This window comes from Callithrix jacchus, chromosome 12, assembly GCF_049354715.1.
Source record: "Callithrix jacchus isolate 240 chromosome 12, calJac240_pri, whole genome shotgun sequence".
Lineage (NCBI taxonomy): Eukaryota > Metazoa > Chordata > Mammalia > Primates > Cebidae > Callithrix > Callithrix jacchus.
This window is the reverse complement of record NC_133513.1, coordinates 105,893,401-105,916,024: the sequence shown is the minus strand read 5'-3', so window position 1 is coordinate 105,916,024 and position 22,624 is coordinate 105,893,401. Positions and strand designations below refer to the sequence as shown.

The 22,624-nt window shown below is 45.8% G+C and overlaps 1 protein-coding gene across 46 annotated transcripts in view; it reads right to left on the bottom strand.

Annotated features, from left to right (window-relative positions):
* TCF7L2 (transcription factor 7 like 2) overlaps positions 1–22,322 on the bottom strand; it is a 216,647-nt gene extending 194,325 nt beyond the window's left edge. For 23 of the 46 annotated variants that reach the window (XM_035269085.3, XM_035269112.3, XM_078346522.1 and 20 more), the window contains exons 1-4: positions 21,621–22,322; positions 21,292–21,358; positions 20,964–21,088; positions 7,812–7,880 (exon numbers count right to left, since the gene is read on the bottom strand). In XM_035269085.3, the coding sequence (XP_035124976.1) occupies positions 7,812–7,880; positions 20,964–21,088; positions 21,292–21,358; positions 21,621–21,809 (450 nt within the window). In that variant the 5' untranslated portion in view covers positions 21,810–22,322. The remainder of the gene's footprint in view (positions 1–7,811; positions 7,881–20,963; positions 21,089–21,291; positions 21,359–21,620) is intronic. The other 23 variants (XM_035269094.3, XM_078346523.1, XM_078346507.1 and 20 more) reach the window with 1 other exon arrangement.
* Positions 22,323–22,624: the final 302 nt, after the last annotated feature.

The following is a 22,624-nucleotide window of genomic DNA, read 5'->3' as shown; positions in this document are numbered from 1 at the left end:
AGCCAAGATGGCACCACTGCACTCCAGCCTGGGTGACAGAGTGAGACTCCATCTCCAAAAAAATTAAAATAAAATAAAATAAACCAATAAAAGAAGGCTTACAACAGTTGTTGTCTAGTGTGACTGTGTGCCTCAGACACATCCAGTGTGGGGAAGTGGTGGCAGATTTCAGGTTCCCTAGGCCAGCATGCCTCAACCCTGCCTGCTCACTAAAAACACCTGGGAAGCTTTTGCAACCCAGGGATACAAAGGCCCCAACCCTCAGAGACGCTGACTCAGTTGGTCTGGGGCAGGGCCTGGGCTGAATATTGTTTAAAATGCTTCCTGGGTGAGTGTAACCTAACAGTCCAGGCTGGGAACCCTTGCCCTAGTCCGGTGGTTCTCCAAGAGCTATCCCCAGAAAAGGAACGCAGCATTAATTAAAAGGTTGCAAATGTCAGGACGCATTCCAGGCTTCCAGAACCTGAAACCCTGGGGGTGGATTCCCGGTCTGCTCTCCAGATGCTCTCCAGGTGATACTCAAGCTTGTGAAACACTGACCTAGTCCTACTGAATAAGAATCTCCAAGGATTAGAACCCAGGATTGTGTACTTTTTAGCAGGTCCCACGTGATTCCTATGTGTGTAACCCAGAAAGCTGGTTGGTAGTCACCGCTGTAAGGGAAGCCCCAGACCCTTGTGAGCATTATTTGAGCAGTCAGCAGTTACCATAAGCCTATGTAGTACAGTCTCTCTAGTCACACTGCGTGGGTTAAAATCCTAATTGGCCTTGGGCAAAATATCTCAGGTATCTGTTTCCTCATTTACAAAATGAGGATAATGTTAATAATACCAGTCACTACACCTTTCAAATTTCCCTCCGTGTTGTTATAAAGAATCAATAAAGAATTCGCATATGCTAGGAGCAGCAGATCATGCCTATAATTGCAGCACTTTGGGAGGCCAAGACAGGTGGATCACTTGAGCTCAGGAGTTTGAGACAAGCCTGGCCAACATGGTGAAACATTCTCTACTAAAAACACAAAAATTAGCTGGGTGTGGTAACACACGCCTATAGTCTCAGCTACTCAGGAGGCTGAGGCAGAAGAATGGCTTGAGAACCCAGGAGGTGGAGGTTGCAGTAAGCTGAGATTGTGCCACCGCACTCCAGACTGGTGTGGTCAATGTTCCAGTGAGCTATGATCACACCACTGCACTCCAGACTGACAGAGCAACATTTCATGTCAAAAAAAAATTTTTTTAAAGTAACTCCTGGCCGGGCACAGTGGCTTACATCTGTCATCCCAGCACTTTGGGAGGCCAAGGCAAGTGGATCACCTGAGGTCAGGAATTCGAGACCAGCCTGGCCAACATGGTGAAACCCCATCTCTACTAAAAATACAAAAATTAGCCAGGTGTCTTGGCACATGCCTGTAATCCCAGCTACTCAGGAGGCTGAGGCAGGAGAATCGCTTGAACCCAGGAGGCGGAGGTTGCAGTGAGCTAAAATGGTGCCACTGCACTCAGGTCTGGGCAACAGAGCAAGGCTCTGTCTCAAAAACATAAAAGGAAAAGAAAAATCTAACTCCTGGACTGCACTGGAAATCTAACTCAGTTTGGGAATGGGGTGTTTATAAGTCAGTATTTAAAGTATCACTAGAATTTAAGCTTGATGAGAGCAAGGGATTTTTGTCTGTTTTGCTCACTGATGAATTCTCCAGTGGCCTGGCACACAGCAGATGCAAATATTTTTTATGAATGAACATTCTTCTGAGGTATGGACTTAAGTTAGCTAATCAGGCTAAAACTCATCACCATAGCAAGTCAATGAACCTCTTGAGCATGTTACCTGGCATCCATGGGTTTCATCAAACTACGCTAGTGAAATGATGTGTGTGTGTGTGTGTGTGTGTGTGTGTCTCATTCTTCATTCATGAAATGTCACAGCCAGAGTCTAAAAGAAACGTGAGGAAGTGACTGAACCAAAGACTGAACTTGTTTCTGGGAGTTCTTCACGTAGCCTGGATCTGCTGTTCAGCCAAGAGAGCAAATCCTCATGAAAACCCAAAGGCCAGGGAACTCATGATGGGTGAGAGGACAGGCCCAGAACATGACAGACCCCCATTAGAAGCTGCCACCCTCTGCAAACACTGCCACCTCATTCTTCAATGCTGGGCCAGTCCGCTGGTACTAATTTCCGACCATGCTCATCACAGCATGAAGGCTCTTCTCAAGCACAGACATAGACTCTGTGTCACAGCACCCCAGGAATCTTAACAATTTTAAGGCATGGACAAGACTGAGCATTCAGTTCACATCCAGGAAAAAGTGGCCAAGAAGGGGTAAGGACGCTCTCCAGTTAGGATTCTTCTCTCCTTGGCTCCAAAAGGCACCCAAGCCCTGGAGGAGGGTTCTGGTGGCCTTACCGAATCATGGTGGAGGAGTTCTAAGACCAAGCAGAAGGTTATGCTTTGGTAAAGCTCAGATGGGAATTTGCAAGCAGAAGAACAAGAGGGAAAGTAACCCTCACTGCACAATCCCCACTACTCAGCTGTGTAAACAAATAAAATGGTCCATTTCTTCTGGATCCTCTCCTAGTTGTCTTTGTGTGCATGCACAAGCGCGCACATGCACACACATGCACGTGTGCGTGCACACACACACACAAACCACTTCACATCTAAAAAGAAAAACAACCAAGAAAGGTCTACACAGTTTGTTTTTGCTGCGTGTGGAGGTTTTTCCTAAATCACATCTGACTTGGTGTTAAAACATCAACCTTTGGCCAAAACACTCTTAAAACAAAGGCTTAATTGATTCAGAAGTAGCCCTTCCGAAAACCAAGGGAAACATCTTCTGTGGGTCTTGACCTTCCTTACAACAGTGCTTCTGGGGTTGGAACAATGCTAAGAGTTGGAGTGTTGGAAGGGCTTTCTTCAGGAAGGCAACAGGGATACCTCAACATTATCTCCAATCACCTTCAGGGCATTCCTGGGAGACAGCTCTGTTTATACCCATCTGCAATGTGGGTCCACCTCTGGAATTCAGCCTGCTAGTCCTCCTTCCAGGTTAATGGAGACAGTGGGAGAAGTTCCTAGGAGCTAGGGCCAAAGGCCAAACCACTGCATGAAGGAACCTGCACCGGAGCTTGGGCAATTGGCCTCTGATCACACCTAAATAAATTTACTGCTCACCCCCTAAATGTATCACTCACATACCTATCAACTACTACGCTTGTTGCAATGACAACACGCAAATCCAGCATTCAGGTCTCTCTCAGAAGGTCAGTGCAAAGCTAAACACACATTTACCCCATGCCTTTCCAAGTCTACTCCTGGGTATATGAACAGAAATGGAAATACATACTTCCCCAAAGATGTGTGTGAGAATGTTATTAGAACTTTATTCATAATAGCAAAAACTTGGAAGCAATCCAAATATCTAACAGCACAGAAAGGATGCCTGCACTGAAGCATATTCACTGGTGAAATACTACTTGGCCATGTAAAAGAGCAAACCATTGCTACCCACAGTAACATGGATGAAACTCACAGACAAACGCTGAGTGCAGTCAGACACGAAACAGTACATTCTGTAAGATTCCATTTACATGAAGCCTAAAAACAGGCAAAACTAACCTATACTGATAAATAAAACTAACAGATGATGAGACTTCTCAGTGGGGGCAGGGGAAAGAGGAAGAAACCAAATAACTGGAAAGGGGGGGAAACAAGGGAGACTTTTGGGGAGTTCTTTATCCAAAGTTAGTAAACTATAGCCTGTGGGGCCAAATCCAGCCACTGCCTGTTTTTTCTAAATAAAGTTTTATTGAGACACAACAATATATACGTGTGTGTGTGTGTGTGTGTGTGTGTGTGTGTGTGTGTGTGTGTAGGTATAGGTATATTCCCTTGGGTTTGTCATTGACTGCTTACAAAGCACAATAGCACTGAGTACAGCTGATCCCTGAACAACGCCCAGGCCAGGGACACCGAACCCCCACACAGTTGAAAACCTGAGTATAGGCCCAGTGTGATGGCTCATGCCTGTAATCCCAACACTTTGGGAGGTCGAGGCAGGTGGATCACAAGGTCAGGAGATTGAGACCATCATGGCTAACACGATGAAAGCCCATCTCTACTAAAAATACAAAAATTAAATTATCAGGGCGTGGTGGCATGTGCCTATAGTCCCAGCTACTGGTGGCGGGGCTAGGAGGGGCTGAGGCAGGAGACTTGCTTCAGCCTGGGAGGCGAAGGTTGCAGTGAGCCGAGATCGCGCTGCTGCACTCCAATCCGGGTGACAGAGCATGACTACGTTTCAAAAAAAAAGGAAGAAAGAAAACCCGAGTATAACTTTTGACTCCCCAAAAACTTAATAATAGCCTACTGTTGACAAGAAGCCTGACTGATAAGGTCAATTAATATATAATTCATGTATATATTATATGCAGCATTCTTACAATAAAATAAGCTGGAGAAAAGAAAATGTTATTAAGAAAATCATAAGGGTAACACAGTTACTATTCATTAAGTGGAAGTGGATCATCATAAAGGTCTTCACCCTTGCCATCTTCGGGATAAGTTGCCTGACCAGGAAGATAAGGAAGAGAAGGGGTTGGTCTTGCTGTCTCAGAGGCAGAAGAAAATCCACATCTAAGTGGACTGATGTGGTTCAAACTCGTGTTATGTCGTTCAAGGGTCAAATGTAGTTGCAACAGAGACTCAATGGCTCAGAAAGCCCAAAATATTTACTATCTGGCCCTTGACAATAAAGGTGTCCCAACCTCACTCTCTATGTTGATCCGAATGATGGTTTCATGGATGTTCACATACGGAAAACTTCATCTACCTCTCTACTAGACATCTGTGTACTGTGTTATATGTAAATTATATTTCAATAAAACAGTTAAAAAGTCAACAGAATTTTAAAACAATGTCTTTTCTAAAAGACCTTTTAATTTTCATTCTAGTTTTATTTGTGTTATCCATTTTGGGAGAACGTGGCCATCTGAGTTGCTCTTGTCTTTTCAAAACCAAGGGGAGCTAGGAGGCTGTCCAAAGTAGGAAAGCACTAAACATAGAAACTGCTATTATGTCCAAACCTTTTATAAGAATGTGACGTGTCTATAGAATCACTCAAGGCCATTCATACAAATGGTGAGCTTGGCTGAGTCCTGAGATTACAGGAGGGATGGGAAGGGGAAAGAGTGTGAGTCTCCTGTGGTGCACAGGGTCATACTACTCTCGGTTATTTCAGGATATAGCTTAGAAGAGCAACAGGCTCAGCTCCTATTGAAATCCAGTATTTACTAAGGTTAAAGAGTCTTAAGTTTCCAGGGCCAATAATTCTGCCCTAACCATCACATTGCATTTAGCCTTAAGTTGGAGAACGGAATGAAGGGAACATGTCTGCTCTCTGCTGCACCAGAGCAAAAACGATTATGAGCTCCCAATGCACTCCGGGAACAATTTGATTTTGTCTAAGCGCTCCCCTTCTTTTCCCATTGCTTCTTTGGTTTTGTTTTTCGCCATTTATCTTTTGATGATCAAACTAAAATTACAGCTAGCTGCCATTTAGCTTGGCCTTGTGCGGGTCTAGCAGAGACTGAGGGAGAATGAATACTGCAAGAGCATGGAGCTGGGTCTCTAATAAAATGTCTCTCTGTTTGCCCACATGGGCATCAAGCCTTAGCAAATAGAAGCGGAGGAGAACAATACTACCTGTTCATGGAGGAATAGTAATGGTTTCAGTCCTCCAAAACAATAAGCTCTGTAATTTACTCCATCTTCCTCCTGAGAAAGCGCTTCACATGGCCTGCACCGTGCCAGGTGGTTTGGAGAAAGACGAACTGCTCGGTCTAACAAGGGGCACTTCAGCAACGGGTGTAAAGATACAACAGCTGGACTGGTCCGGGCTAGTCTCCCAGTGACATGGCCCCAGCCGGCCTTTCCACACCAAGATAAGGATCACTATCCTATTCAACTCCAACAATTCCCACACCCCAGGCAACAGGATTTTCCAGCACTCCCCGAGATGCAGGAGGCCTCCGGACATTGTACATCCACCCATTCACCAAGAATTAGGGTTTCGGCTTGTTCTCTAACCAAGTCCTGCACATAAAGCACTCTCTGGGAGCAAGACTTACTATGCTGTCCATCAAAAGGAAGAAGGAGGGACCAACAGGCAGCACACCTAAAGGAACAATTGCAGCCTCCTGGAAACCCTCAGGGGTGGAGAGGGACAAAATCAAGAGTCACACTTTTCCCAAAAAAAAGACACACACAAGAAGGTCGGCAGCACAACGGCAGAAGTCATCCATTTTTTTTTTTTTTTTTTTTAGACAGAGTCTCACTCTTGTCTCCCAGGCTGGAGTGCAGTGGCACGATCTTGGCTCACTACAACTTCCGCCTCCCAGGCTCAAGCGATTCTCCTGCCTCAGCCTCCTGAGTAGCTGAGATTACAGGCACCCACCACCACACTGGGCTAATTTTTGTATTTTTAGTAGAGATGGGGTTTCACCATGTTGGCCAGGCTGGTCTCGAACTCTTGACCTCAAGTGATCTGCCTGCCTCAGCCTCCCCAAGTGCTGGAATTATAGGCGTGAGGCACCGCACCCGGCCTCAAATATTTTTAAAATAGTTGCTGTGGCCTGAAAATGAGTACAGAAACAGCAGGAATGCAACAAAAATGTCTGCTGACTCATGCTTTTCACTGGTGGAATAATTCCGTTTACCTGGGGCAAACAGCTATCTGGAAGGCTTATCAACGAAGACGCAGATCTGAAATGAGAGTGCTACAAAGATACACTGTGGCTGCAGCTCCCTAAGACCACACACACACACACACACACACACTCTGCAAGAGCTCTCCACCAGAAAAGAAGTCATGGAATAATGCAAATGACCTAACAAGCCAATATCAACTTGCAAGAAAAGAAGGCCCTCCAGCCAGGCTTTCACACTACAGCAAAAGGTTTCAAGAGAATCCCTTCAAAGGGTTAAAGCAGAACACTCAAGAAGTTTTGGTACCACTGGTTACACCGTGAGGTACATCCATCCCAGCAAGGCCAGGCAGACAGACGAAAATCGTATTAGTCTGTTCTCCCTCCTCTACTGCATTCTGCTGGCATCAGTTCAGCTCCGAGTCTATATTAGTCCATGATTTGTTTAGCCTTTGGATTTAAGAGAATGGAAGTACTATGTGAGCAGGAAACAGGACACTCAGCAGAAGCTGGGATCTGTCGCCTTTCCCCTCCAGCACATTTAGTGTCGTATATCAGCAGGTCCAAGAGAAATCAACATTTCAGGATTATCAGGTCCAAAATGATATTCTTAGCGCCACTTCACATGATTTTGATCCACCAGAAATGACCCTCTAGCTGCCGCACGGCCTCCTCTCCCACCTCTCCCCTTAAGCCTTCCCGTTTATGCTGTGCCGCCCGCTTTATTCCCAACTCAAGATCCCTCCCTAAGCAAAGAAAAACAGTAGTCAAGCTGGCGTCTATGGGCCCATTATGCCTGATCAAGAAACTCTTAACAATAAGCACATGCTTCTCCTTCTTTCCATATCTCTAAATCATTTCAGCAGCATTTCTCCTGCTTCTCTCTCCTTTGCTCCCCTTCTCCCTGTGATTCAACCACCACCACCACCACCACCACCACCACCACCACCATACCACCACCATACCACCACCACCATCACCATCATCATCACCATCACCATCATCACCATCATTATCATCATCTCAGTTGGGGGAAGGGGCAGAGAATAAAACACACAAGAGACCTACATATTGACAATTCAAGCTTCAGAATCTCTTGCATTTCCTACCTGAACTGCAATCTGGTGTTCAATCGTTTTGTACGCAGAGTAATGTGTGCTGCCGGACTGAAAATGGAGCTGTAGAAAGAAACCAAATCAAAGCGTTCTGCTTATGTCACAAACTACAAGAAAACATCTTAAGCAGTTTATGAATAGCAGCAGACAAACCTTCCTAGATTGAACTGCAGCCTTGGCATTCAATCAAGACCTGTGTACTTTTATTTGTTGCTATGGATAAGATGATCATAACAATCTAGGGTAAAGATTTTTTGTTTTTGTTTTTGTTTTTAAAGCACCTATTCAATAAGCATACAGGGAAGGCGGGGGCTGGGAGTGAGAATCAATGACATGAAAGGGAAAGACAGATGCCCATTAAGACATAAAGGAAGCCAGTGTGCTGAGCGGGATGCTGAGGAAAAATGAACTGTGTGCTGCAAAAAGTCATCAGAATTGCAACATGTAGGCGAGACGGATTATGAGAGAAAAGATTATGAGAAGCCACAAGACTGAAACAAGTACAAGCACCACCCTGCCCCATATTTCTAATAACTGGGCCCTGGCTTTCTATTTCTGGGAAAACAAATGTATCACACAGAATTCAGGGGCCACCCGATGCCTTATACATTCTTTCATGATGACTAAGCTGTCCATCCCAGGCCATCTCTGTCGCCTGCACTCTAGTAATCCACACTTCCCCAAAGAGGAGGCCGAACACTGCCAAAAAGCCACTAATTTTCTAAGAAAGGACCACCTATTAGGTGACAACTGAGTGAATATAAGTCACAGACTGACTCAGACCCTCCACAAGGTCTAAGTGTGTCCTCAGCCTTTCCCTCTGAAGTCCTAGAGACCAACCATCAAAGAAGCAGGTATCCCGAAATAGAGAGGAATAGCAAGACTGTTCACTCAAACAATACTTGTTAATCTTGGGATCCCACCAACTGGGAAAACAAACACCATCTGCTGATTTATTTTGTAAACAATACAATAATCACTAAAAGAGCTCAACAATTATCTGAAAATGCATTTTTTTTTTTGAGACAGAGTCTCGCTCTATCACCAGGCTGAAGTGCAGTGGTGTGATCTCAGCTCACTGCAACCTCCAACTCCCAGGTTCAAGTGATTCTCCTCCCTCAGCCTCCCGAGTAGCTGGGACTACAGGTGCATACCACCACACACAGCTAATTTCTGTATTTTTAGTAGAGACAGGGTTTCACCATGTTTGCCAGGATGGTCTTGATCTCTTAACCTCATGATTACCGGGATTGCTGGGATTACAGGTGCAAGCCACTGTACCCCACCTGAAAATGTATTTTGATTTGCAATGTAGGAACAAATAATGAGGAATCAGATGACCCGGGAAATGGATGTCCACTCCCCTCCTTGCAACAGGCAAATGAACTGCATCGCCAAACATGGATCTGTAGTATTATAACTACAAACTACTGGTATTACTCCTGTGCTATTACTATCACCAGAACACGTCTGTGTTACTAGCACAAAGCATAATTTAGGCTGTGAGTATCAGATTCAGATAATTTGTATCTTGCTCCATGGAAGAAAACCAATTCAGTCCACACAGTTTTAAAAAATAAATAAAGAGGAAACAAATCACATAAGAACTTTTGAACTAACTCAAAATAAACACAAGGGTAGTAATCAAATAAAAAAATAGTCTAAATCCATGTTGTTCATGATCTAAGTCTATAAATACCCAATTTAGGATGCAGTGGGCTCTGAGATCATTTTATCTGTTCCAAATGAACAAACAGAAAACAGTATATATATATATATATATATATTTATATGTAGATTAATATAAGTCTGCTTGCCCCCAACCGAATATTAATCAATATTAAAAGGAGACACAATGAAGTACGTGGGGATAAAAACTCTACACCTGTCAAGGGAGAGTAATAAACCACACCTCCCTAAAACGATAGAAGATCCTTCCCCCACATACAGCCCTCCATACACACTCAGAAGCAGCATCTAAAGTGAAGTGCTGGCGTAGTGGCTCACACCTGCAATCCCAGCACTTTGGGAGGCTAAGGCAGGTGAATTACCTGAGGTCAGTAGTTTGAGACCAGCCTGGCCAACATGGTGAAACCCCGTCTCTACTAAAAATGTAAAAAGTAACCAGGTGTGGTGACAGGTGCCTGTAGTCCCAGCTACTCAGGAGGCTGAGGCAAGAGAATCGATTGGACCTGGGCAGTGGAGGTTGCAATGAGCCCAGATCATGTCACTGCACTCCACCTGGATGACAGAGTGAGACTCCGTCTCAAAAAAATAAATAAAATAAAGTGACCTGCTGAAAAACAAAGACGACTTTGCACCCTTTGTCCCCCTCTCCTTTTTGTAAAAACCGCCAGTCAGTAAGCAGAGATTGCACTAATTACTGTGACAATTCTGCATAGCGTTAAAACAACTTCTGTGCCTGGGACAGGTTTCTCTGCGAGTTTGGAATTCTTGGCCAGAAAGTAGCTCTCGTCTGAGAGGAGGGTTCTCCTTCAAGCAGAGTAGGCAACACTAACAATGTGTCCCTCTCTTTTCAGTTGGTTTTATTCTCTTCTTTTCCAATCGCCTGATTCAGAGCTTAATGGAAACTTGTCCGAGCTTTTCTTCCCACAATCCCTGCAGAGCCCCTAGGCAATCCGCACACAGGATAACCACAGGAATCTTATATTGTCAATTAAAATTGAATGGACACCTGATAACTAAGGATATGTTGCAGAAAAAAAAAATACAGTCACAATCTTATGAATAAATTAATGAAACTGTGGTTAATCCAAATTCAATTTTCACTTGTCCAGTTCCGTTCTTAATCCTTGCCTTCATCATTACCTAAATAACACCAACCAACCTAGAGAGAATGCTGCAATTAAAACAGCGAAAATGCAGCTGCAAGTTCCTTAAGACTAGCAGAGAAACCAATATATAGGACAAAGTTAATTTGGCGCTCTCTCTCTCTCTCTCTCTCTCTCTCTCTCTCTCTCTCTCTCTCTCTCTCTCTCTCTCCCCCTCCCCCCCTCCCTCCCTCCCTCCCTCCACACACACACACACACACACAGACACAACATTCTAACACCCCCCACTCCCCCCTCCAGTCACGTAACTTCCCTCAGGTGCCCAGTGACACAGAAAACCTCACCCAGCTCACAAACACACCCAGCACAAGCAGCTTATTCTAAGTCAGATCTTCCCTCCTAGCCAGCAACCATTGTTCTGGAGAGATTTCTAAGCTACACTTTCTCCAGCCACTTCAACAAGGACTTAAAATGTTCCTGTTTCTCCTTTGGGTTCCCACCCTCTCTCTCTTTTCCCAATATACTTCTTTTTTTTTTTTTTTTTTTTTTTTTTTCAAAAAATGCATACTTTCACTTTTTCCTCTCTTGTAAAACCCAGAGTTGACTTGTTCATTATAGTCTAATTTCTTTAAAGGCACAGATTTTAAAAATACACTAAGTCAACCCCTGGCATTCTAAACTGGAACAATCATTCGTCTCTCCAGAAGCTAGAAGGAAGAATATGAGATGGTAGGCGATTTGTGCTTTGGAATATGAGGGGAAATTGAGAAGTCCAGGACAAGATGACGAAGATATCTGATTTTAAAAACCAGGTTCCCAGGCTGGGCGCGGCTGCTCACGCCTGTAATCCCAGCAGTTTGGGAGGCCAATGCGGGTGGATCACCTGAGGCCAGGAGTTTGAGACCAGCCTGGCCAAGATGGCGAAACCCCATCTCTACTCAAAACACACACACACAAAAAAAAATTAGCAGGGTGTGGTGGTGTGGGCCTGTAATCTCAGCTACTTGGGAGGCTAAGACAGGAGAATTGCTGGAACCCTGGAGGCAAAGGTTGCATGCAATGAGCCAAGATTGAGCCATTGCACTCCAGCCCGGGTGACAACAGCGAGACTCTGTCTCAAAAAAATAATAAAAATAATACAAAAAATTACTTGGGCGAGGTGGCCAGCACCTGTAATTCCAGCTACTTGGGAGGCTAGGCAGGAGAATTGCTTGAGCCCAGGAGGCAGAGGCTGCAGTGAGCCAAGATAGCTCCACTGCACTCCAGCCTCAGCAACAAAAGCAAAACTCCGTCTCCAAAAAAAGCAGGTTCCCATCTGCCTCATCTCTTGGGGTCCTGCACCAGTCACCTGGAGTGCTCCAAGAGCACGCCACATCATTTCCTCATCCGGCAAACGTGGCTACTCTCATCTGGGTGTACACCACACCTTCAAAATGGCACCTCCCTGCATGGAGTACCCAGGGAGTTACCACATGAGAACTCCAATGTATTTTTCATTTCATTCCTTCCCATGAAGCTCTCAACAAAAATCAGTGACCAAGCCCATCCCCCATTCTACCACCCCCAAATGCTTCAGCCCTCACTGGTCCAGAGGAAGAACTAGGAAGACTCGCTGGTTCACAGCACAGGCTTGCAAAATTCTTCAGCAATGCAAAGACCAATATTTTAAGATTAACCCCTTCCACTATTATTATCACATCCAGATTCCTCATTTTATTTCTCATCACTACTGGGCTCTAAATTTGACATTTCACATACAAAACATCATAGATACCCAGACATGGAAGGGGAAACAGCTTTTTTCAACCACAGAAATCTCCTCTTCAAAGACAACTAAAACAATTGAAATCCTGTTAGTTTTTCCAGCACTAAGCTAACTTCTAATACGACGAACATTAACTTTTGATGTCTATTTGTCCTGCTAAAATGGGAAGAGGTGGTACATTTACTTTATTTTCAGTTTTATGACGCACCTGGCTCTCTCTTATATATGTAGATTTGAAAAAAAAAAGAGTATTTCCTTGGAGGTGTTCTTTGGTAGACTTTCTTCTCTACCCTATAGCTACTACCATGAGCCACTTGAAATCTAATTTCCATGTAATTACCTTAAGAAACAAAATACTTTTTTAAGTATACCTAAGAACTTTCCTTAGGTCATTAGTCATTTAAGCAACCACAGACCATTATGAGCCCAGCTTCCCCTAACCCACTGCCCCCCAGCCCTGTGTTCAGAGCCTTTTACATTTAATGGGAAATAAACTTTTGACCAGGACTTTGGGTGACCGCCTGCCCTTATAAAAAGTACTAAGGTGGTGGGGGGGCGGGGGGCCTCTGACTTCAAGAGAAAAGGCAAAACCAGCATTGCCTGGTACTTGAGCTTAAACCTTCCTGCAAAGATCTAGACACTGAACATTTGTACAATCCCTAAACAATAACTTCACGATGCCATCCCCTCACTTCCTGGCATTCTCCCTCAGAAATTCTGCTACAACAAAATGCATGCCTTTAGACACAAGAACAATCTCTCCTACTGTCTCAATGTTCCATCAAATGTCTATTTACCCTCATTAATTTTTCTCTTCCTCAACCTGAAACCATCAGCTATGAGTCAGAGAACGATCATTAACTTTTACAGCTTCTATACAGATCCACCTACTCACATTTGGGGAAAGAAGTATTGACTTGCAACATTGCCTGAGACCAAAATTCTCTAAGAAGAAAAAAAGGGAGAAAGTCGCTTCAAGAAAGTTTTATCTATAGGTCTATGGGGAAATGCTCTATTCATTGTTTTTCCACTTTGTGGTACAAAGTCTTGTAAAAAAAAAAAAAGGTGAAGTTGAACTTGGTTATGGTGATAGGCATTTCTGGGTTGATTTTTGAGAAAAACTAGACAGTTTTCTTTCAACGTCAAAACATAAAGTTCTTAAACTGTTTGGGGGGGGAAATAAAGTGAATCAGGTTTCTTGCTCTTGTACAAAACATATTTCTAGCATCTATAAAAACACGTGGGCTGAAGTGCTGAGACATGTTCCTAACACAGCATTTTTAATTAAAAGTTGCTACACTAACACTCTTAAAATGATGCCCCCATTATTACTCCACTTAGCAGTCACAGTGCTGCAACCTATAACGAATTAATTTGCATTAATATGGGTTTCATGTGTCCTTCCCTGGGTATGCCATTGTGATTCAGGCTTAATAAAACTGACATGATGATAACATAGTGTCTTTTATTTCACTTTCCAAAACAAACCAACCCACCTAAAGACCCACACAAATCCTCTCAATTTTTTAAGCATTTTACTGATAAATTTTAGTATATCATAATTGGCCCAGCATGAAGAAATCTAGTTATCTTCTCAGTAAATATTTATAGCATCACTCTTTCCCATTCATTCTGCATTTTCTTAGAGAATCTCACTGTAGCCTACATCTGCAATTCATTGACTTTACAATTTACCACATGTTGGGATGGGAGAGGTCTTAGCTCCATTTGAATCACTACACAAATATGCAAGTGATTTATCGGTTTCAAGCTGAAGACTGCAAGAGAGGGACTCCACTTTTCCTGAACATTACTTCTTCTGGCAGACCATGAACAATTACAGTGCGTACTAATTAAGCTCTGTAAATGTGCTGTGCCCTGCTAATGCCTACCAGGCCTCAAATTTATTTTCATGATGCCAAACTTTAGGGAGCAATTTTAACTCCTTCAGGGCTGATCCCACTCCTGGCCATTCCTTCCTCCGTAGACCCGCCTGGTTGGGCTACTTCATGACAAAAAGAATAAAATATAACAGGTCGAATTACCAGCCCGAAATCAGATGTGCCTAAGGAAGAAAAACCTATCATGGGAAAACTGAAGAACACCTCGGCTGATAACCCGTTCAGAGATCCCACAGCCCCATCTTTGTAATGAGCTGTTTAGGGATTCACTTCTATCCCTGAGGGCTAGTAAGTTTCTGCATGCCATTGATTAGAAAAGAAAACCTTTCGGCCTGGGTCTTTAAGTTTGGGTTGGATGGAAGGAAGGACCCAGTCAAAATGACAGAGCCATCATCTATCCTGGCCTGGCAAACACCTCTGAATCCCACTTCCTCCGCTATACCGCGCAGTTTGTAATAGACTGGAACAGCCCACTTTTTAAATATAAATTAAAATCAGTAGGACAACTGGCCTTCTCTCCCACACTCCGGTCTCCACCACAGATAATGCCCCACCCCCAAATGCTTACACATAACTGATAGGAAACGCATCTGTGGCTAGGTAGAACACCCCGGGTAATGAAGGGACTGCAACCCATCTTTGCTGAGCAAAGCAATATCCCTTTTTAATAGCTCAATCCACGGTCCTCCCACACCCCTCCAAAAGGAAACTTCCAATCTCCAATTTCAATTCCCCAAGCCCAAATCTTTGTCCTCTTGTATTATACTTTTCTAATCTCTCTTAGGTATTTATTCTGTCTCCTCTGGCTACTTTTCTGTGCCTCCTCCCCCAGATACCAGCACATTTTTCACAAATAAGCAGCTCTCCTATCCCCGATGTAAACCTGGGCTTCTTTCCCCCTCACCTATTACATTCTTTTAATCAACTCTCTTCACCTCACCTCACATTTTTTAAAAACTCTCACATTAACTAGTGTACTATATAATGTGCATATTTTCCCTTCCAGCTCAGGGGAACATTATATAAATTAAAGAACCGTCTCCCATACTAGGTTTCTTTAAGTATTCTTGGGGATAATGCACAATATAGGCAATGTAGTCTCAAAAAAAAAAAAAAAAAGGTGGGGGTGTTGGGGGGATTAAGAAAAGAGAAAGGAAAAGGGGAGAAAAGGAGAAAGATGCAAACACCTAGAGCAACTTTGCTTTTGAAAAAGGCATTTGTGCATGGCCCCCACTGAATTTCCATTCCTGAAAGTGCTCTTTATAAATGTGTATAACAATAGCCTAGAGGAAACGTACAAGTCAGCTGCCAAAGGAGTGGTGTCTGTCTCAGTAAACTCAGATTGCAGAGGTGGGGGTCAGTGGAGAAGGGAGGGAAGCATTTGCGTTGGGATACCCCCCCCATCTCATTGCTTATAATTAGTGAGAGAAATTTGAGCTACTGCCAATGTCTGCGGACCTTGAATATTATAAGGCCAACGTGGCGTCAAATATCTTAACATTCATAAGTGTTATGGGCCGTAAATAAAGCCTGTGGATTTATGACCCGGTGGTACGCTTGCCAGCAAAAGACTGGGGCACATTTCTTTCAGCAGACCTGTCGAGGTGCAAGTTTGCCTTTGGTTGTAAAATTAACCATTTCCTTCACAAATGTGCTCAATTATAAGTCAGAGTTGAAGACTGACTTACATGGTTGCCAATATTCACTCCCAAAAGAAACTCAGATGCCCACATCACACACACACCCCTTCGAAAAAAGACCCTCAATAATTTGGTTCGGCCTCCTTTTCCCAACTTTGAAATATGTCACCTCAAAAGAATTATAAATGCGGTCAAAGATATTATCTAATGCTACTCATCAAGACTAAAAAGCTTACACCTACTTCCCGGGAAAGTGCTTATTTTTTATTTGGCAACTCCATCGTTTAAAACAAACAAACAAAAAAAGAGTAAATCACTCCTTGCCTGAAATCTTCTCCCTTCCCCCAACATAATGTCATCTACTTCCTGTGCAGGAGAGAGCATTTGCTAAATCCAGGTTGTCTCATACTTAACTGCCAATAAACCAACTTCCACATAACTTCCAGACAGCTGGGGGAAAGGTCCTCGGAGTTTTAGTCATGGTCCAGAAACACGCGTCCATACAAAAATGTGCAGCTGTCCTTTCTCTACAGTGCATTTTTAATGTGACTGGGCGGCTGGGCGGGGGGGCCTGTTGTGAAGCATCTGACAAAATGTAAAATCCTCTTAGATACCTTCTAGTTTACCCACTGCACGTGTGTAAGAGAAGTTGCACCAGGATTTCTCCACCGAGAAATCTAGGCACTTTCTGCACACAGGCAGGGGCACCTCATGGGATGTAAGGAGGCATTCAAAACCTGGAAAGACTTCTACTGTAATCTTTAAAAGCACAGCCTCTGGTGCAACTATTAAAATGCTAGTTTTCTAAAGCAAATATTTTTTTTTTAATGCCTTGCAGAACTGCAGCGATCCAGCACTGCCAACAGAAGAGCATTCTTGATCTGCAAAGCCCCTGGAAATCTTCCGGTAACTTTTTCACAGCTTGCTAAGAAACAGAAAGCTGACCAACTTCCAGCAGTGACTCTAAATGAAATCCCTATCAGTAAAATTAAAATCAAGGTGAAAAACTCCAAGCAAGAACGAGGACTGTTTTCCTCATTCCTCCTCAATCAGACACGGAGGGCATCAGTCAAAGCTCCTTCCCTTAAACAGTCAAAGTTTCCAAAAACACATCTTTCAGATAAGCTCCTTCGTTAGGCTCCCAAATGCCTGAGTTTCTTTCTGGGGTTTCAGAAAGTTTCAGCATCAACAAAGTGGAAAGCGCTGGCATATTTAATTTATAATCATTACAATATGACTTATTGGATGAATGTTGAGCCTATAATCCATACTGCAGACATTAAACCCTAACCTATAAAGATTAGCATGGAATTAATATGGTTGCATTGAGATTGAAATCTAAACATGTTCGCCATAAATATTTCTGAAGGAGATGAAAAACAATTAGCATAAATACCAAAGAAGGGCAAGAACACCTGTTCTTTTTCAGGGCGATAAGCATTTTATTGTTCTCTATTTAAAATGTAATGACCTGTGTAATTACAGTAATATTACATTGTTATGTAGGGGCTTGGAATGTCACACTTTGAAAAGTGTTGTCAAAACAATCAGGCGTGAGGTGGGGGGGGTGGGAGGACAACTGGGAAGGACCACCATTAACCCTTCACACTCCGAGGTCTACATATTTTGTATTAGAAAGGGTTATGTTGTTTCAGTGAGGAGAAAACATCCATTTTTCACAAGCCAAAAAGAGAAATTGCCCGGCTAAATAAAACCCCAATGAATAGGCCCCTCTCAGTTTCCTTTAAATGCTAGCTTCCAAATTCAAAAATGAATTCAAGATGCAACTTATTTATCTGTTCAACCTAGCAGCAAACAGCTCAGCTGAAAAGCAAATAATTTTGGATAAGAGAAGATGCAAAGACTCGAATAATCAAGTCCTTAAAAAGAAATTTCAAGCCGAACTGGAATTTCAACCACCGTACTCCTCTTTCCCCTTTGCCAGGAGGGAAAAAGAAATGTAAAACTACTTTTTCCAATCAACTTTAATAGGTTATAGTAGTCTTATCTTTAGTATACAAATGTTACCACAATTCTAGTATTTGCAGTTCTAACACTTCCCATCTACTTAACTAGACCTCTCCTTAATGCACTTTTGTATCTGAATCTGTCTTTTTAAAAGCCATTCCTATTACTGTATCAAAGACTAAATTAATATTATGCAGAAATCTTTGTCATTTTAAAATAAAATTATTACTATCAAGCTTTATGGCATCTTCAGCAATTAAAGCATTATTCTTGAGATAATGTATTATTCATCATAAGCCGATTTAATAATACTCTCTAATTCTTTACATTCTTAAATTAAAAAGCAGAAACCAGGGTTCCAGAGAGTTTGCTTTTAAAGATGCAGCTGCTTACAGGTACATCATAAGTAACAGAAAATGTAGCAAAAATCACCACCACCAAGGAGCAAAGGGAAAAGAATAAAGCATACAAGGAATTTGTCTTCACACCTTGTCATTAAAAACAAACCCTACAAAGCACTAAAAATTTCAGAAGAGCATGGGAAGCCGCTATCTTGCTATATAGATGCCTCCATTCCTCCCGCAGCTGTATCAAATCTGGAATTGCAAGCTGGCCCTCTGATTGAAGACGTCAGGAGTGACACACAACAGCCTACCGTCCTCATTTCCACTGCTCTGCTGACCAGCCTAAATAAATAACTTTAATTTTGGAGCACATAATCTAACCCAGGTAACAGAGAGGAAAGAAGAAGGGGCAGTGTACACAAAGATGTCTGCTGGTGTTTGACATGTAAATACTGAAACTGCCTACTGAGTTCAGAAATGTCTTCTCAGACTCAACCTGATGTCACAGCACCAGGCCACCCGCTATGTCCACAATTAAAATAACTAGACGCCATCTATTCCTATAATGCCCACAAAGGGGACGGATCATTGGGAGCCTTCCTTTTCTCACCGGGAAATCATTTATTTGCCTTCAACAATTTCCCTATTTGCTAATTACAGCACAACACAACTGCTCAAGTTTGAGGAGGGATGGCAAGATTGCCAGCATCAGACAGGGAGTTTAAAAAGAGTCAAGAAAGCTGGCAAGCCAGCCATCAAAGCTCAATATTCAGATGGTTAAGTGGATTTTAAAATAATACCAGGGAGGTTTCCATCGGAAGGGGGAGGGGAGGAGAGGCAGAAATTCTCAGGAATTCTTTGGAATGTTGCTTGGTCCGGTTTATTGGTAGGCGAATACTGCGATTCTCAGCCGAACGGTCCCGTTTAAGATGCCCCTCGAGCTCCCAAGAAAAATACAAAGTAAGCGGACTGTGCTTCCCCTACAGCTGCAAGCCCAGAGCGCGGCCCCTGCAGCCTGGTGGAGCTGGCCTTGCAGGAGGGGGTCGGGCCGAACCGCTCTCCCAGCTTCCCAAGCATGCCTGGGCGCCGGGCAGGGGGGGAATAATTATTTCTCTTCCCTAGCCATAAAAAATGACCGGTCTAGCATGCCCTTGCCATTTTGCCAAGGCCCAAAAAAACAAGTCAAACCTGATAGTTAATATTTTAATGCTTAAAAACACTTGTAGATCTGATCGACTCCCGTCCGGCAAGCCCTCGGCCATTAGAACCGAATCCACGGCTGCTGAACAGTGGGTGCATTATCTCAAATTGCTAACTAAAGTTACCGAAAAAGAAAAAACAAAAGTCGTGTGTGTAAATAAGGGGTATGGGGACCAAACCGGAGAGGGTGTAAAATGACAATCCCGGGAAGCCAGGCGCAAACGCGTCTTGCGTCCAGAGATTCGTAATCCAGGCTTCTTAGAAGAGAGAGGGAGGGATGAGGAGGAGGGGGTTCAGGGTGAGGGCAGGGGGCAGAGGCCGGTGGGGGAGGGGATGAGCCGTCTTAACAAATGTCAGGGTTGGGCGCGGGACCGACGCTGCAGGAAGCGCCCCCGGAGCCCGGCACCCCGCGCTGCCCTGGGGCCCCCAAAGTTGGCTGGCCGGCGATCGGCGACCCACTCCCTGGAAGGAGAGGCGCCCCGGCCTCCCTCGGCCCCTGCACCTCCTTGAGCCCGCACACCCTGGTCTCTGCCCCCCCCCCGGGGGGGCCCCACGAAGGGCCTACACGGAAGCTGGCGAGCGCAGACCCCGCCATACAACCCAAGGCGCCAAAATTCCCTAGAAATATACAAGTCTGCTCCGAGGAGGCCATCCGGCTGCACACAAACCCAGAACCCGGGCCGCAGGGGCATCCCCGCCCCGCTCTGCCCCGCTGCCCCGCGCGGCCCAGGAGAGCCCGCAGCCAGCGTACGGGGCAGCCGAGCCCGCCACAGCACCCAGGGCGCCCGCGGCCCCGCAGGTTGCCAAAGAAAAGGGCTCCTCAGAGCCCCCAAGTTTGCGGTGGGACCAATCTGGGAAGTGTGACCTTCCAGGGGAAGGAGGAAGGAGGGCCGAGAGTCCGCGATCGCCACTAGAAAGCTAAATACACAGCCGCCCGTAAGAGAAAGCCAAGGCGCCTCTCCAAGGCCCCCGGCTCTGCGCGCTCGCCAGTTCTCAAGTCCAACGCCTGGAGGAAACCCACTCTCTAGCCCGCGCGTCGGGCGCAGCACAGTCACTCAGGGCCCGCAGCGGCAGCCAAGGGGTTAATCGGGGAAAGCCCAAGACACCACAGAAGAGGGAAGGAAGAGAAGGAGAGAGAGGGAGAGAGAGCAAAGAAAGAGCCACACAGTCATCTTCCCAGGGTGAAGAAACAACCACCGCCACCAAAAGGGGAGGGGGAACCAGAGCGCAAAAGAAAAGTTCTTCGGATCCCCCCCACAACAAAGCCCTGCTTGGAAAGAGAGGTCTCCCCAACATCACGAGGCAGCAAACTGAAAGCAAGAACGTGGCGAAGTGCAAACAAATCCAGTCCACAAAAGGCAGAAAAGTTTGGAGAGTTTCGGGCCGCCTGGGCCGCGAGCGGGGGAGGGGAGGGAGGGAGGGGAGGAGGCGGGGAGGGGGAGGCGGGGAGGGGGCAGGGCAGGGGCCGCATGCAGGGCCCGGCGGGCGGCGCGGGCGGGCGGGCAGCGGGCGGGGGCCGGGCGCGGAGGCACTTACGGTTCGGGCGGTGGGCGAGAGCGATCCGTTGGGGAGGTAGGGGCTCGTCAGGTCGGGGATCATGATGAAGGGGTAGCCGGGATACGGTGGCCCCTTAAAGAGCCCTCCATCTTGCCTCTTGGCCGCTAACATGGCGGGGCGGCGAGAGGACGGCGGCGGGCGCGCGGAGCGGGAGAGAGCGAGGAGAAACTTTTTAGAAAGTGCCCCGAGGGGCCGGGCGCCCCGGCCGGACCGGCGCGGGGCCGGACCGAGCGGGGCGCGGGGCCCGGGCGCGCGGGGCGGGCGGCCGGCCCGGGGGGCGGCTGCGGGGCGCGCGGGGCGTACTCACCTTCTTCCAAACTTTCTCGGGATTTATCTCGGAAACTTTCGGAGCGAGGCGGAGGCCGTCTTTCCGCCTTCCCGGAGGGGTGGAGGTGGGGAGGGCGAGGGGCAAACGCCACGCAGAGGGAGGAGAACGGGGAGAAAAAGAATCGGCGAGGTCGGGGTGGGGGGGTAGAAAAAACAGGGTTACAAGTTTTTGCAATGGTGGCACCGCACGCACACGCCGCCCGCCGGGCCCCGCCGCCGCCCCTAGCCCCGATTTCTCCCCTTTCAGCAACATTTGCCAAGCCCAGGAAACAGATAAAAAACCCCACCAGCCCGAGGGGCTTTTCCTACCTCGGAATCGGAGGAGCTGTTTTGATTCGTTTCTGATTCATTGACTAGAGACGATTTGACATCAGCTAAATCCCTCTCTGCCGAGGAGTTTTCCGAGCTCTTCTCCTCCTGTTCGCCCTCGTCTTTGAAGGAAATCAGTTCGTCGTTGGCGCCTAGGTCATCCCCTCCACCGCCGTTCAGCTGCGGCATTTTTTTCACCCACCAGCAGCAATTTTGGAAGAAAAATGAAGGAGGAAGAAAACCAAAAAAAAAAAAAAAACACCCCCAAAAAGTTTTGCCCCCCCCAAAAAAAATTGCAAGAAAAAGACGAGTCCAAGGTGAACTTTTTTTTCTGCTTGGGGGTCTTTTTCTCCTGGGGAGGGGAAAAGAGGGAGGAGGGGAGGGGAAGGGGGGGGAGATCTTCTGCACGCGTGAGTTTGGGTTTCTTTTTTCTCTCGTTCCCAAGGATCCGATCAATGTGCGAAAAAATAATAAATAAAAAAGGGGGGTTAAAAAAAAAACACCAACAACAACAAGAAGTCAGATATAAAGAGCAAAGGGGGGGGAAGCCGAAGATACAGGAGGTGCTCGTGCCGCTCGGATTTGAGTGAGTTGAAGTTAGACTGAGAGCTTTTCAGTTCAAAGGCGGCGCTGATTGACAGATAGAAAAAGGGGGATCGAAATCCGGAGGAACGGAGTAGTCTGGGAGCGGAGATTATTGACAGGGCGAGAGGAACACACTGCCTTAATGAGATGCCGGAGGGCGGGGCCTGCCCGGTGACGTGTGCATAAATAAACAGCCCGGGTGGGCGGGGCGGGGGCGGCTAACAATGATCCTTTCGGGCGCCGGGAGAGGGAGGAGGGAAAGGAGGAGGAGGAGAGGGGCGGGGAAGCAGGGGGGAGACGGAGGGAGGAGTGTGCAGGGGGAGCGGCCTGCGCGGAGTGTGTGCGAGCCCTGGATTCTGGGCGAGGGTGCAGGGACTCGCTCCGGGAGGGGGCGGTTTCAGAAAGACAATGCGGGGTGG